General features: G+C 33.2%; 1 protein-coding gene across 2 annotated transcripts in view; it reads left to right on the forward strand.

Annotated features, from left to right (window-relative positions):
* KIAA1143 (KIAA1143 ortholog) overlaps window positions 1–14504 on the forward strand; it is a 42442-nt gene extending 27938 nt beyond the window's left edge. The window contains exons 3-4 of one of the 2 annotated variants that reach the window (XM_051961830.1): window positions 6900–7153; window positions 11777–14504. In XM_051961830.1, the coding sequence (XP_051817790.1) occupies window positions 6900–7111 (212 nt within the window). In that variant the 3' untranslated portion in view covers window positions 7112–7153; window positions 11777–14504. Of the gene's footprint in view, window positions 1–6899; window positions 8077–11776 lie in introns of those variants that run through there. The other variant, XM_051961829.1, reaches the window with a different exon arrangement.
* Window positions 14505–16876: the final 2372 nt, after the last annotated feature.

Consider the following 16876-nt stretch of genomic DNA (forward strand, 5'->3'; position numbering starts at 1 on the left):
ATTGAGTTTTTGTTCTTAAGAGTTACCCCCAGTTATACTCCCTTCTATCCCCCCCAAAATCTGTTACATTGGAAACCAGTTTCTGATATATTGCTAAATATATTGCTATATTTATTCTTGATAAATAGTGAGAAACTTAATATATATATATGTATGTATGTATGTCACCTTTTTACTTTTTGACCTGAATATGGCCATAATAGTGTTGTATGTGTTTCCCTTTTTCATGAGATCAATCAAGCTTAGTAGTAATCCATTATGAGATAGAAATGGCACATTTAGAACAATGCTAAGAGCAGGCCTGCTACTAGCTAGGAACATAAACAGGTTTCATGGCTACTACATCTTGAGGCCCCAACTACATAAATACAGCCTTGTCTCTCATTAGCATCCTAAGTATTAACCTATATAAGCATTTCCTTCCCAGCTAATAGAAGTTCATTGGTTCTTTACTAGCAGTGCCCTATAATATAAAGGATCATGTTGGACTTGTACTATAACCACCATTCAACCCATGGTCATAATGAAAGGCAGTTTATCTGGCCATCCATTAGGTGTGGTGGGACTGGTAGGCCCATTTATCTTATCACCAACAACTTAGATAAATGGTCTAGCCAGTAAGCTGCAAGTCAATGGTAAATACAAGGAAGAGACACTTGTGGGGCTGAAGATAAAAGTGGTTGACAGGTCTGCAGCTTAATTCCCCCATATCAGCTCTCAGTAGGTACCTGAAATGATAACTCAACCACTGAATTTAATAAGAATACCTACATAACTAGACAGACCTGAGGTCATAGTGGTTATTTGGATCATGAGTTCACCTATGCCTGGGTATAATAACATGGGCTTTCCCCTAGGCAAGATGAGTTGTTGCCTGCTATTATTGAGTGATTTCACTGCCCATGGTTTCATCCATCTCCTAACCAGGGGATGTCACCATTCCAAGAAGAGGTTGCTACCTAGTGGGGAATGGGACCAGTACTTCTGTGGAACTCTATATTCAGAATTTGACTTTGCATTCACTGGACAGAGTTACCTTCCCAAGGAAGAATCTCACCATTATCTGCATGGTTTGCTTATAAAACAGCAGACCATTGGTCTTAGTAAGTGCCTGGACACATCTGAGTTGGTGAATGATTAGGTAGTCCCTGGGCTGTCTCCTCTTTGGATTCTGGCACATGAGGCTTCTGTAGCCCCATCTAATAAGCATCTTATTTTAATAATAAGACTAATAAGAATCTTATGGTAAGTATGACAGTGCTTTTCTTGGATCCATTTCAATATGTAATGCTCATCCAGGAAAGTAATATAAATGAACTCTAATATTTCATACAGATTATGATCAAATACATTGCTTGATGTAATAACAAAGTTTGATTGTCCTTTTTGGAAATGAATTGTTCCCAGCTATTCCTATTTTTCCAATTTAAACGGCTGATTTATTGTCACAGGATGTGCATGGAGTAAGGGATGAGGGAATGGATATATTCAGAAGTGAATGTGATATAAAAACAGAAAGTACTAATTAAGATAATTTTAAAATAAAATAAAGGCAGTTTGACCCTTCATTAGAATGTTAGCCTTTGTAAGGCAGAGGTTCCTTTTGCTTTTCTTTGTATCCCTAGCACAATACTCCAATATAGTAGGTGCATAAGTGCTTGTTGATCTTTTTATACTTGGTTACATTTTTTATTAAATTTTATTAAATTAAATTAAATTTTATTAAATATATATAACTATGGTATATCAGTATACTGTGATGTAAGAATATCTACATCTATGTGGAACCGATTAGAATTAAAAGGAAAGATTATCTAGTCTTATCTGATTTCTTAGATGATGAAAATAAGACCCATTGATCCTGTAGTTTGTCCAGGATTATACACTTATTAAGTATTAGAATCAGAATATGAACAGCATTTCTCAGAATCAGAATCCAAACTTGGGTATCCCAACTCCAGATCAAAGTTCTTTTTATTCTTGTTGGAAAAAGAAAATTCTTATTGGAATCATTTGGGCCTCTTGGATCAGATTGAGCCTTGTAGGAATAATTAAGAAATTGATTAGGAAAAAGGGAAGTGAGCCAGGTCCTTTTTCTCCTCCCTGTTGCTGCTAGGAAAAAGGTACTGATAGCTCAGTTCCAAAGAGGAGTTTGTCACTGGGGAGAGACTCCTAGTGATAACCCTCAGGAAAAGAAACAGAAGAGCTCCTATCAGCATTAGTCACTCTCTTTGTTTCTCTCTCCTTCACAAGCCTCTGTAGTTCTAATGGCTCCATCTTTCTCCCCTCATTTTTGTTAGCTTTAAAACATTAATACAGAAATATTAGAAGCCTGGATTTAAACTAAAGTTTTGCCCCATGTGCTGTGTATCCACGGTAAACTAGAGGGAATCAAGTGAGCTGATCAAAAGATACTGGGAGATTGAACTAGGAAGACTGATCCAGCTGGAATGGATATGGACAAAAGGCCAGCAGTGGAAGGTGTCTAAAGAGTAGATAAAGATCCAAATGGAAATCACATCTGAGCTTGAAGAGTGGACAGGAGGCCACACAGCTCATAAAAGCTGCTATAGAGAGGAAGCAGCGTGTTCCTATTATAGATTTAAAGGGCACATGCAATAATAGCTTACTTGGGTTTATATACAATCAGTTGGCCCAGATTAATTGAGGAGCACTTTTTTTTTTTTAAGCTTTCTAGTGACAACTAAAAGTCAAACTCATTTCTGATCTCTGGAAATTGTCATGAGAGTTAGATTCTTTGCCTTAGAAAGAAAATTATCTTTGGGAAGGGGGCCTCTCAGACTACAAGCTAGAAAATCAGCAAAAAAATCAGTATTTTCAGCCAGAGCCCCTCACCCAAGTAACTTAGTAGTTGTTGTGACTGGCCAAGCCCAGCCTCCCACCACCTTGGAGTTCATTTAAAAAATATTCACCATTTATTTCAATGCTGCCACTGATTCCTCTGCCTTGAGTCATTTGTAATAAATATAGTGATAATACTATTAGGAGGGCACAGTATATGTCGTTAAATTGGAATCAATAAGCCCCAGACTAGTCAGACACTGCTATTCTGTCATCTGGAAGCTTCTATTACATGACTGACCTTTTTTTTCCTTTTTTAAAAAATGTTTTTTGTGTAGTTAAGAAAAATGTATTGTCCAGTGAAGCTGTGATTCTTAAATGTTCTGTCACCTATAAATTCTCTAAATGGTAACCTGCTAGCATACCAGACTCTGGGCTTTGATTCATGCTTCTGGTTTTTCCATTTTCCAAAATTGTTCAGAAATGAAGGCTGCTCAGGATCATTCCTTTATCTTTTTGTAATTCTAGCTGATGTTTGTATGCTGCCTTTAGATTTGTAAAGTGCTTTCCTTACATTAGTTAGCTCATTTAATCTTCAGTATCATGAGAAAACTGTGACTGATGGAGCCTTCCTTCTTATCCAGATCACTTTGGACTCCCAAGTTTCACGCCCCTTCCCACTCCATCATGAGAAGTCTTGCTTTCCAGCACAGATACAGACTCCTGTTCTTCCTCTCTCCATCCAAGTTTATGCTTTGATTTCTTTTGGCCTAATAGGATACTGAGTCAACAGAATTTAAAATGAAAGAATGTTAGATTGTATTTATTTTAAAAAATTTTAAACAACTATTTGAATGAACTAGAAAGACATAAATGCACCTACAATTTTATATAAAATACATCTTAGAGACCCAAGTTCAAATTCAGACACTTCCTAGCTGTGTGACCCTGAGCAAGTCAATAAACCCTATTTGCCTCAGTTTCTTCATCTATCAAAATGAGCTGGAGGAAATAGTGAACCATTCCAATATCTTTGCCAAGAAAACCCTAAATAAGATCACAAAGATTCAGAAAAACAACTGAACAACAACTGTAAATCATCTTGATGCTCAAGGTCAAAAATGCTTGCCAGTTTTATTTTGTTGTCTCAGTCTTTTTCTCTGCCCAGCATCTATTGTTTTCCCAAATGTTATTTTCGCTCAAGAGGAGAAAACATGGAGTGCAGTTATAAAAAACCTTAAGAAACCAAAGGAAAGATTTATTTAGATCATCAGGTATTTCTTAGACCGAGGCGATCTTTATTTACACTCCTGATGGAGGTTTTGCTGAAAACAGATCGCAAGCCCATCGTCATTTAATAGAAGTAAAGAACATCAGGAAACCACATAATTCAAAATATAGCACTTCTACTCTGCCAAGTCAGCAGTAGGACTTTGTTCATCTCTATGACCAATCTTTTGTAGAAATTTTTACTAAATAACATCCCAAGCACATAACATGAACAGATTTGTTATTTATTCTTTTTTAAGATGCTTAATAAATATTTATTTATCAATAATTCCTTTTTATTTTTTTAAATTTATTTAATATTTTTCTCCAGTTACATTCAAAACAATTTTTTTTACATTTGTTTTTAAGATTTTTGAGTTCTAGGATGGTCTCTCCTTTATTTCCATTGACAATTAAGAAACCACATGTGAAATTATGCAAATCATTTCCATAAAAGTCAAGTGGTAAAAGAAAACATAGATCTCCCACCCTAATAAAAATAAAAACCTACAAGAAAAATTAAGTTAAAAGGAAGAAATAGAGAGAGAGAAAGAGGAAAAAAAAAAAAAAGAGAATGCTTCAATCTGTATTCAGACACAATTAGTTCCTTCTCTGGGTATGGATAGGAGATTTCATCATATGTCCTTCAGAGTAGTTGTGAGTGATTCTATCATAATTTATTCTTAAAAACACTGGACTACATTTGTTAATTCAAATTTAACATCTGACACAGTGGCTACTTTGGATAATATGTACAATTTTCTAACCTAGTAATAGGGCAGCTGAATAACTCAGTAGATAGAGCACTGGACCTGAAGTGAAGAGAACTTGAATTCAAATATGGTTTGAGGCACTTTCTAGCTGCAGGATCCTGGGCAAATCAGCCTGCTTAGTTTTCCTCTAATGTAAAAATAAAGATAATAATGCTTTCTAGGATTGTTTTAAGGATAAAATGAGTTTATATTTGTAAATTGTTTTTCAAATTTTAAAGCACTAAATAAAGCTAGCTACTATTAATAGTCTACCTCTATACTTTGAGAGAGGTTTTTCTAGGACCATTTTATGTGTTTTCTAGGACCATTATTATTATTATTAATACTTAGAATTTGGCATTTAGTTTGCTTCACTTATGTTATTGAAATCATTTTCATTCTTGTGATTTTTTTATCTTCATTTTTTCCTGAATTTCCCATATTTTTTAGTGTACAATAATAATTCATCATATCCATATACCATAGCTTCTTCATCCATTCCCCAATTGGTGGATACCCACTGTGTTTCTAATTCTATATTGCCACAAAGCTTGCTGCTGGTTGAATGGACCTTTGTTTCTATCTTGGACTTCCTTGGCCTGTTCATTTAGTGGAATAGATAGATCAAAGAGTAAGGTGATATACAGAATAGTTGAACCATTTTATAGTTCTACCAGTAGTGCATTAGTGTGTTTGTCCTTTCACAGCCTCGTCAAATTGACTTTTCCTGGTTTTTGTCACTTTTGCTAATTTGTAGGTTGAAAGGTAAAATCTCAGAGTTGGTTTAACTTACATTTTCTTTATAAGTGACTTGGAATTCATTTTCAAATGACAGTTTTTAATTCTTTTGATAATTTTATATCCTTTGACCAGAGGAAATGACCCTTACTTTTTAATTTACCTTTTCCCTCCTTTTGGACAAAAATGACAAATTAAACCTAGATTAACCAGCTTACTAAGGAAATGAGGTTTTTTGATCAATTAAATTTTATCCTGCCTAGAAATTCCTTTTTGTTTGGAATCTGCTTTAAGTTCCAAATTGTGAACATAGTTGAATCCTTTTTTGAAGATTAATGATCTTCAAGAATTATCATTCTTCTAAACATCAATTTTCTGAAGTCCTTTTGTTCTTTACTTCAGAATATCTGAGGAATGATTGAATTAGAAAAGAGCCTTCTTTTATTGCACATATAAAAATCATAGAGAGGTAAAACATTAATAGTATCCAAGAACATCTTCCCTAATCCCTCCTTCTCCTATTCCCTAAATATAGAGAAGCTTGAGGGGGTGGAGGAGGGAGGGGAGGGATGAGGATTATGTATTTTCTAATGACAGTATAATAGGTATAATTTAAATAATATAATTAGTACCATATTTCTGGTACTATGGACTTTTGTGAACTGTTCTAGGATACTGACTATTATTTGGAAAATTATTTCTATGGAACAATACATTCTGAGTTCCATATGATTAAAAAACAAAATTTTGGAGCATAAATTCAATATGGGAGGTGACCTTAGTTAAAATGCCTTGAGTCCAAATGCTCCTCTAACGAACACTGGTTGTATGATCTTGGGCAACTCACATGAGCTTTCTTGGTTCTCCCAGGCAATACTTTAAGAACATAAATAATGGAACAGGTGATTTTTTTGAACTGGGAGACAGAGGGTATTTCCTCCCCAGGGAGACCTCCCAAGATCAATGAAATCATTGGTCTGGCCACACGCCAAAAAACCAAAACCCAAAACTAACCATTCTTTTCTTAATTTGGAATTTCCATTGCTGTAGATAATGAAGGCTCAGAATCTGACTGGGTTATCCCCTGGAAATATTTTTTTTAATTGTTAATATCAGGTTGTTTTCTTACCATTTGTTTACTTATGCTAGAATTGAAGTATTGGAAGTGAGAGAAGTCATGATTTGAGAACATCTTGAACTAGCTTATTTTGTTGGGATTCCTAGTTTTCACTAAACATTAATGTTTATTGTTTAACTTTGCAAAGCTTAATCAGAAGAGGAGAAAATACTGATGTGGAATAATTTGAAAGAAGTTTTTAACTTTGTTCTTTACTGTAGATGAAGAACCAGCTCCAGCCGATGGGAAAATTATGTTCAGAAAACCAGCCAAGCGATCCTCTGATGAGAAGTATTTGGGTTTGACAGCAAATTCCAGAAAGAAGAAAAAAGATGAAGAAAAAAAAAAGGAGGACTTGGTTCCAAAAAACATTCAGAAACAAATAAAAAATAGTAGCCTGCTTTCTTTTGATGATGCAGAGGAAGAAGATTAGTAATTGAACATATTTTGAACTTCTGTATTCTCTCCTTCACGGGTACTTGGATATGTTCTTTAAAGATTATCTTTTGGACTTTTCATTTTTTAGGGAATGTGTATGTTGGTGATGATGTAATTGAACTATTTCAGCAAAAATAATAGAGATTGCTTAAGGTACAGGATCACGAATACATGACATAGTTATACATGACATCTCTTCCTCTTTCCTTTGTAATATCTCTAACATAATACCCATGACCATTTAGATTAAAGACGGGAAGTCTATGTATTCATTTAAAACTATTGATTGGATCTAGACACCAGGATATTATTAGATTTGCTCAATGACCTTGAGGAAGCTGCCCTGTTTTTCCCATCTATAAGTGCATGATTCATTTAATTGCCTTGAATTATCATGAATAACATGTTAATGCAAAATACTTTTTTTTTATTTTAATGCCTGCAACTTCTCTCAAACATTAAAACATCTTTTAAATACTTAACAAGTATTTAAAGCCTGTGCTTTGTTAATCTTTTCAAACTTTTTGCCATTTTTGTTATACTCTACCTTTCAGACTTAGAAAGTTCTATTTAAGTTTATGAATGACTGACTCTTTTATAGCATTTTTTTTTTTTTAAGAAGATTTGAAATTTAGGACAATGTGAATTTCAACAAAAGAAATTTAGGTGGATTCTCAATCCTATTTAGCTGTCTAAAAGAATTTATTGTGTTCTAATTAAAACACTACCAAGAATTCATGGTAGATTGTCCCAGATTCTCTTGGTGTGAGAAAACATCCTGAAGCAATTTTTTTTTTTTTAAATTTTGGAGCAAAAGAAGTAAAATTAATGGGGAATATAAAGCTTTGGAAAGAAGCTGATTGGAAATTGCTGTGTTGCAGCTATGTGAGATTTAACTGTTAATGTTTTAATGTAGCTTATAAGAACATAATAAAAGCAGATGTAAATAAATAAATAAAACTGATCTTTACACATGTTTATACATGTATCGAAGGCTAAGATCCATAAAGACAAAATGGGGATCCTGGTGTGATTGATTTTACCAGCCTAAGCCAGTGGCTAATTCTTTAAAAATGATTTGCTTCTATTCTTTTGTGTCCCATCAACATTTTAGATAGATTCCAGCAGTGATTCTCAAATTTTTTGGTCTTGGTGCTCCTTTTCATTCTTCAAAATTATTGAGGACCCCCAGGAAGCAGCTTTTGTTTGTTTGAAGTATATCTGATAGATAATTTACTGTATTTGAAATTAAAACATCATAGTATTTTAAAATGAAAAGTTTTGAGCTCCAAGACCCCCCAAAAGGTGAATTAGTGGTCTATAGTAATTGCTTATGGATGGATTGTTCAGTCACTCTGCATTAACTCTTTTGGCTCTTTGACCAGCCTTCTGCCTAAAAAAATAGCAGAGGGAAAGTTTGAGAATTAGGTTAAAAACTGAACAAAATGGCAGCATATTCCTCAAGGCAAGAAATAAAAATTTAATTAAACTTTAATTTTCATTCAGTGGTGCTGCTACCTATTGCTCAAGGTTGTCAGTTATATCCCAGGAATTTGGGCCAACTCATTCCAGCCAAACTCATTGAAATTGCCAAAGGGCTTTTAATTTCCATATAGAGTTTGCCAGTCCTTGGGGGTTTTAGACTTATTAGAAAGCTTTATGCCTACAGTACTGGATCTCCCTTGCCTCTAGATTTTCTGGTTTAGAAGGCTATTATTAATAATAATGAATATTCACTGATGGTTCATGGTCTACATAGACTTGCCTTGTAAATTAAACTTAGGTAAATCTTTATCTCCTACCTATCATTATTACTAGTCCCTAGTTTTTTTATCAGCTCCTACTTTTCAGTCACCTGTAGTGTCTGATGCTGATGAAGTTAAATGGCCTGGGAAAAAAAATGGTAGCCAGCACTCGGGATAACATTTTTTAAAAAATTAATTACAATTCTTCATTGCTTAGACTCATCTTTTAGTTTTAGTACAATTGTTTCAGGTTGTGGTCCTGAGATAATCGTTAAAACTTATTTACAAAAAACTTTGAAGTTGAGCTGATAATTGATTTCAAGAAGTGCATTCAAAAACAATAATGATTTAAAAGAAACCATTTCTGTGCAAATAGTCATCTCCATAAGAAATAGGGGGCAGAGGTTGAAGTGGAAAGTTGCAGGTACAAATTGGTACAAAAATCTAGAAGAACACACTTTCAGCTTTGCTTCCCAACTGTTGGTGTGAGCTGAGGTGGGAGAGTGTTCTTCAGCTTTCTACTCTTCTCCTACTGCAAATGTGGGAGAGTGTTCTTCAGCTTTCTACTCTTCTCCTACTGCAAATGTGGGAAGGGCTATTTATTAGAGACTACTACCCTTATTTAGCATTCAAGTGTGTGAATGTATGTATATATGTATATACATTTGTGTGTTAAATAAGGACAGTTTGTGTGTGTGTGTATATATATATGTATATATATACACATATATATGCATTCATACATATATGGGTATATTATGTATGTATGTGTGTGTATGTGTATATATATATGTGTGTGTGTGTGTGTGTGTGTGTATGTGTGTGTGTGTGTATATATATATATATATATATATATATATATATATATATATATATTTACACATACAGGGAATTGGAGTTAGGAGAACTCTAGGTAAAGGTCATTTCTCATATCTAATTTCCTTATCTGTAAAAGCAAGAGGCTGGACTTGATGGTCCTTTCCACCTATAAATTTATGATCCTATGATGTCCATCCTTCTTCTGAGTTAGATTAAGAGATGTTACATCCTAAGTGGGCGCTTCATGATCATAAAATAGGCCATTATTTTCATAATGATGATCAGAATCAAATGACCCTCATTTTCTTTGATTTTTTTTATTGACTTTTAAAACTTTTTAACATTTTTTTTCCTTTATGAGCAAAGAGGAAAAAACCACGAGCAATTTGGTATTCAGTGATGAACCTTTAAAGCTATAGTATTCTTCAGAAAATAGCAAAAGCCCCCAAAATTCATTCCTGAAGGAGGTTAGCAATCTACTTCTTTGGAAACTCTTCAGTTACTCTGAAAATTTTCTAATTATGTGAAGTTCTGCATGAAGTAGGGGGAGGAGGATGATCTCTTGTCTTTGCAATCCTGATATTTAATTTTCAAACACTGGTTATTACTCATATCTCCTAACTGGAAAGAAATCTTCAAGGTAGAACAACAAAAATGTGTTAATGTAGTTTGTTGTTTAGTCGATCTTTTTCCAACTTTTCATAATCTCTTTTGGGTTTTCTTGGCAAAGATATACCAGAGTGGTTTACTATTTCCTAATCCACTCATTTTACATATGTGGAATTGAAGAGGGGTTAAGTGACTTGTCCAGGGTCACATAGCTAAGTGTTTGGAGTCAGATTTGAACTCACGAAGAGCCTTCCTGATTCTAGGTCTGGTAATCTCCATTGTGCCACCTAGCTGCCCTGGAAGAAATAAATTTGATATTAGAATTTGGATCTCTTAAAGCAGAGTTTCACAATTGATATTATTTTACTGGTCGCCAGCTATTCTTAGGGCTCATTTTAAAATTGAACTTTATCCCAAATTATAAAAGTTATGGGTTGTATGAAATGTATAGTACAGTATTCTTACATTGTAATTTTAAGATACTTTTTAAAATGCTATGGAGGTATCTTACAATTATTTTGGCATGTTGTAATTTAAAGACATATTTTAAAAACTTTTTTTTAGATCTAGGTAAAAATTAAGAAAAATTCTAGGAAAAGAAAGTTCATTTTGGTTCACTTTAAAAAAAATGATGAGTTAATTATGATGCAGAAATAATACAGATGTACAGTTAGTTAAGTTGATCACTAGCTGGAAGAATGTTTCTTCTCTGCTTTGTAATTTAATATGAAGTTCCTTTGATCTGTCCTATTCTCCAATTAAAATTGTACTGCATTTTTAAAAAATGTGAAACTTCAGATCTTTTTAAAGTCCTTAAGTTATTAAAATAAGAGAATGTATCGACTTTTTCCCTCTCTTATTATTAATGCTTGTCTTTGGCATTTCATTTATCTTTAATAATGGAACCAGACAATTGAAGGCTTTGTTTTTGTCTTAATCACTTTTACTTCTGATTCCCAGGTTGCATAGCATGACTAAGTGCTGGGAGAATTTACACAACATGGAAACATGAGTTTTTTTTTTTTTTTTTAAAGGATCACAAAATATTTTTCACTTATCAATATTTGTAGTAATAACTCAGAGTTGTATTTGTAGACTTGATGAAGATAATTTTCTGGTTTTTAATGTTGGGATTACTCTGATGCTGTCATTATTAAGGATCACATTAAAATTTGAATCCCATTTTTTCCCCTCTTCATTATAAAGTCTATATTCTGTAAAATAGTAACAGTAATGCTGTGCTAGCATTATACAAGATGTCTTTTTTTCTCCTGAATTCTTAAATTGGAGAATACATCACCCTGAGGCTTGAGGTTAGGGGCAAGAAACAAAAGTAAAAATTACTGTATAAGTATATCTACTTCTTTCAGGGAATTAAAGTGAACAAAATGACAAATTCACTCCAGCAATAGTTCACTGTGGTTGTTTAACATGATCTGTGTAAAAATGATGAAATTTGATTTGGCATTTGTTGAATTTCTTTGCAGGCACACTATGCTACCACCAATAGGCCACAAGGCATAGCATCCTTGGCCTCTATTTATGAATGTGGGTATGAAAACTTGGAATTTAAAAATTTTTGTGTAGAGTTGAAAATACCCTTAAAAGTGTTTCTTAACATCACTAATTTTGGTAAGTAAAATATAATTTTTTTTGAAACTGCAACTTTTAAAAATTGAATGAATCTGGCATTGGAGGTAAATAATCACTTGAAAATTTCTTTTTTGAGGGATCCACTCTTTTTTAAAATTTGAGCTTATAGTGCCAAAGATCACACAAAAAAAGATTTTTTTATAAAATTATGAATCTATTTTATACTGTTTACTTTTTTAAAAAAGCAAATAATAATTTCATGTGATACTTTCAAAACTGTCCTGCTTGTGTGTGCTTCCTTCTGGTTTTTTCTGATTTGTTGTTTGTAAGTTTTTGAAAAATAGTATCTTACCACTACACACCTCTCAGATTGGCTAAGATGACAGGAAAGATAATGACGATTGTAGGAGGGGATGTGGGAATACTGGGACACTGATATATTGTTAGAGGAACTGTGAACGGATCCAATCATTCTGGAGAGCAATCTGGAACTATGCTCAAAAAGTTATCAAACTGTGCATACTCTTTGATCCAGCAGTGTCTCCATTGGATCTCTGTCCCAAAGAGATCTTAAAGGAGGAAAAGGGACCCACATGTGCAAAAATGTTTGTGTCAGCCCTTTTTTTAGTGGCAAGGAACTAGAAACTGAGTGGAGTTTCTATCAGTTGGAGAATGGCTGAATAAGTTATGACATATGAATGTTATGGAATATTATTGTTCTGTAAGAAATGACCAGCAGGATGATCTCAAAGAGGCCTGCAGAGACTTAAATGAACTGATGCTAAATGAAATGAGCAGAACCAGGAGATCATTGTACATGGAAACAAGAAGACTATACCATGATCAATTCTGATGGATGTAGCTCTATTCGACAATTGATTCAGGCCAATTTCAATAGACTTGTGATGAAGAGAGACATCTGGATTCAGAGAGAGAACCATGGGAACTGAATGCAGTTCACAAAATAACATTCTCACTCTTTTTGTTGTTGTTTGCATTTTATTTTGTTTCTCTTTTTCTTTCTTTCTTTTTTTTTTTTTTTTTTTACTGGTTTGATTTTTCTTGTGCAGTACAACAATTGTATAAATATGTATGCATGTATTGGATTTATCATGTATTCTACCATGTTTAACATATATTGGACTACTTTCCATCTAGGAGAGGGCATAGGGGAAGGGGAGAAAATTGGAACACAAGGTTTTGCAAGGACTAATATTGAATTGTCCATACATATGTTTTGAAAAATAAAAAGCTTTAATTAAAAAAAAAAAAAGAAAAAATAGTATCTTGTAATGATGAAGAAAACAATTTGAAGAGAAAATCCTTTGGAGCAAGTAGAGTGAATATAGCCAAAGACAGTAGAACTAGGCAAAGTAGTGGAAAAATAGAAAAAATTTAAAAAAATTTAAACAGTACAACCCACTATTTTTCACTACCACAAATATTTACTGATGAAGATGAAAGACCTCTGTTTGCTTTATGTAAATGCTTTAGTTACAGACAGCATGAAATCTAATCAATTGAAAAGGGTATCTTGGAAAGTATACTTCTAGAATATATTGAAAAGACATTTTTTCCTAGAGAAAATTAGATGCTTTTAATAAGAAAAAAATGACATTCAAAAAGCATTACTGTGACATCACATAGATTAATGCATCATCTAAGGTGGCTTGCTGAATTGCTAAAAGTAAACAGCTTCATTCAGTATGAGGAACATTTATTCTACCTACAGTTTTTTATAATGAAATGTTTGGTAAATCATATAGAAAACCCCTTCAAATGGTTTCATTGCAAGTTACATGGTAGGAAGAATGCCATGTGTTTGAAGACATTTTTGAAAAAATAATTGGGGAGCTGAAATCTTCCTATTTTGCATTGCAAGATAGTTAAAGCCAGACCCTGTGCTAAGTGCTCCACAAACAAAAAGAAAAACATTCCCTGCTCTCCATGTGCTTCCATTCCAGTGGGAAAGACAGCACATAAAAAGGAGCAAGGTGGGGAGCTAACTAGGGTTGGATGGAGACATCAGAAATGGAGCCAAAGATAAAGCAACAGATGTAAAGATGCTCAGTTGATTATGATGTTAGGGAACTTTGATTATGTAAATTTATTAATAGCAATACCACATCTAGGGAAAATTTCAATGTAATTGAAATTGTGATGTGACTTTTTTTGTGTGTGAAAATGGTATAATTTAGGAGAATCTGATAAGATTCTGTATTAATAAAACCCAGTTGTATTATGGATGCATTTGCCATGGACAGATATTCTTCATTTAGCATTACTCCAATTAAACAAGAATAATTAGTAGGCTTATTTTATGATAGGATGGAATGGCAACTGGGCCTATGATTTGGATATTCAGAGGACGAAAATCCCTAATGTTAAAACAGATCAGCTCCTTCTCTAACTTGCACTGTCCGAATTGCTTACACGGCCCTGAAAGGTTAAATAATTTGTTCAGGGACTTACAGCTAACAGGTGTTAGGATTTGAATCCAGGTTCTAAGCCTCTATCCACTACTTTTTTGTCTCTCATCTTGAAACAATGTTTCTTCTAGACTGTAATTTCTAGACTGTAGCTTATCAAACAAAATAAAAATTTTACTACTATTTGTAAGAACGTTTTTGTGCAAATTGGTGTTTTGCTACTATAGCTATTATAAGACAACACATTCTTACTATAGTTAAAAAAAAGAATTACATGTAGCAGTAACATAATAACTACATTATGAAAAACTTAATGCCAAAAAGATACATATTATTGTATATCTTACACCATCAGCAAGCATTATATGTAATGGGGAGAAGCTAGAAGTATTCCCAGCAAGATCAGATGAAACAAGGATTCCCATTATCATCACTATTATTTAATATTGTACTAGAAATGTTCTTTTAGCAAAAAAACAAAAAAACAAACCCAACTCTGATGTACTACTCCACACCTATCAGATTGGCTAATGTGACAGCATTATCTTTTCCTGTTATTTTAGCCAATCTGAGAGGTGTGAAGTGATAACTAAGAGTTGTCTTAATTTACATTTCTCTAATCAATAGTGATTTAGAGCATTTTTTCATATGACTAGAAATGACTTTAATTTCTTCATCTGAAAATTGTCTATTTAACCATTTATTGATTGGGAAATGGCTTGTATTTTTATAAATTTAAGTCATTTATATATTTTTAAAATGAGGCTTTTATTAGAAACATTAGCTCTAAAAATGTGACAGCATTATCTTTTCCTGTTATTTTAGCCAATCTGAGAGGTGTGAAGTGATAACTAAGAGTTGTCTTAATTTACATTTCTCTAAATCAATAGTGATTTAGAGCATTTTTTCATATGACTAGAAATGACTTTAATTTCTTCATCTGAAAATGGTCTATTTATTTAACCATTTATTGATTGGGAAATGGCTTGCATTCTTATAAATTTCAGTCATTTCTTTATATATTTTAAAAATGAGGCTTTTATTAGAAACATTAGCTCTAAAAAAAATTTTTCCCCCAGCTTTCTGCTTCCCTCCTAAACTTGGCTGCATTGATTTTGCCTGTTCAAAAACTTTTTAATTTAATGTAAAAAAATTATCCATTTTGCATTTTCATAATGTCCTCTAGTTCTTCTTTGGCCATAAATCCTTCCCTTCTCCATATTTGCTTATAGTATTATCCTTTATGTCTGATTCATGAACTCATTTTGACTTTATCTATCTTGGTATAGGGTGTTAGATGCTGGTCAAAGACTAGTTTCTGCCATACTATTTTCCAGTTTTCCCAACAATTTTTGTCAAATAGTGAGTTCTTAATATAGAAACTACAGTTTCTAAGTTTATCAAACACGAGCTCTCTATAGTCATTAACTGTTGTGTCTTGTGAATCTAACCTATTCCACTGATCCACTACTCTATTTCTTAACCAGTATCAAATGGTTTTGATGACTGCTCTTTTATGATGTAGTTTTACATCTTATACAGCTAGGTCAACTTCCTTTGCTTTTTTTTTTTTTTTTCATTCTATTCTCAGCAGTACAATGATTCAAGACAATTCCAAAATACTCATGCTGAAAAATGCTACCCATCTCCAGAGAAAGAACTGGTGGAGTTTGAATGCAGATCGATGCAAAATATATTTCACTTTATTGTCTTTATGAATTTTTTTCCCTTTTGGTCTATTTCTTCTTTCACAACAAGACTAATATGAAAATATATTTTACATGATTGAATGTATATAACCTATATCAAATTGCTTATCATCATAAGTAGGAGGGAGAAAGAGAGAATTTAGAAGTCAAAATCTTTTTAAATGAATGTTAAAAATTATCTTTACATGTCATTGGGAAAAATAAAATACTGTTTTTTTTTTTAAAGAATATTACTTTCTTATACTGCAGACCAGAAAGAGATTACCTTTTCTCAGCTGGTATGCTGGCCATTGGCAGAGCCAAATATTTGAGCATGCTACTTAATGAAAAGAAGAATGCTTGACATTTTTATTATAGGAAATTCGATTATAAAGCAGCAGGCCATTCAACTAAATCAGTAACCAGTGTTCTGATTTTATTTCTCTTGATTGTTCTACTGGGCTGTAGCAGCTTGGCAAAGTTATCCAATGCTTCACCCTGCTTAATCGGATCAGCCTGGGTCCCCTCCCTTCCCAAAGTCACTTTGAGTTTTAATAATATGTGCTTGCTTTTTATAGTTTTTAATATGTATTTTAAGCCCAGAAAAATCTTGTTAAGAATTTTTATCCTAGATTAGGAGATGAAGAAATGGGGAAGCCAAGGTAGTCCAATGAGTTCCTTCAAGTTCATATTGTCTCAAGCCCAAGGCCTAAATTGAGTTTCCTTCAAGTTCACATTGTATCAAGGGCAAAGCTAAGTCAAGTGCTTCTGATACCCAACCATAGTCCTAATTAATGGACACATTATGGTAATTTCTGCAGAAAGGAACTAGATAATCAATAGAGCATGGGGTTGTTCAGATCTTTTCTATTTGTGA

The sequence above is a fragment of the Antechinus flavipes genome, chromosome 5 (genome assembly GCF_016432865.1).
Source record: "Antechinus flavipes isolate AdamAnt ecotype Samford, QLD, Australia chromosome 5, AdamAnt_v2, whole genome shotgun sequence".
NCBI lineage: Eukaryota > Metazoa > Chordata > Mammalia > Dasyuromorphia > Dasyuridae > Antechinus > Antechinus flavipes.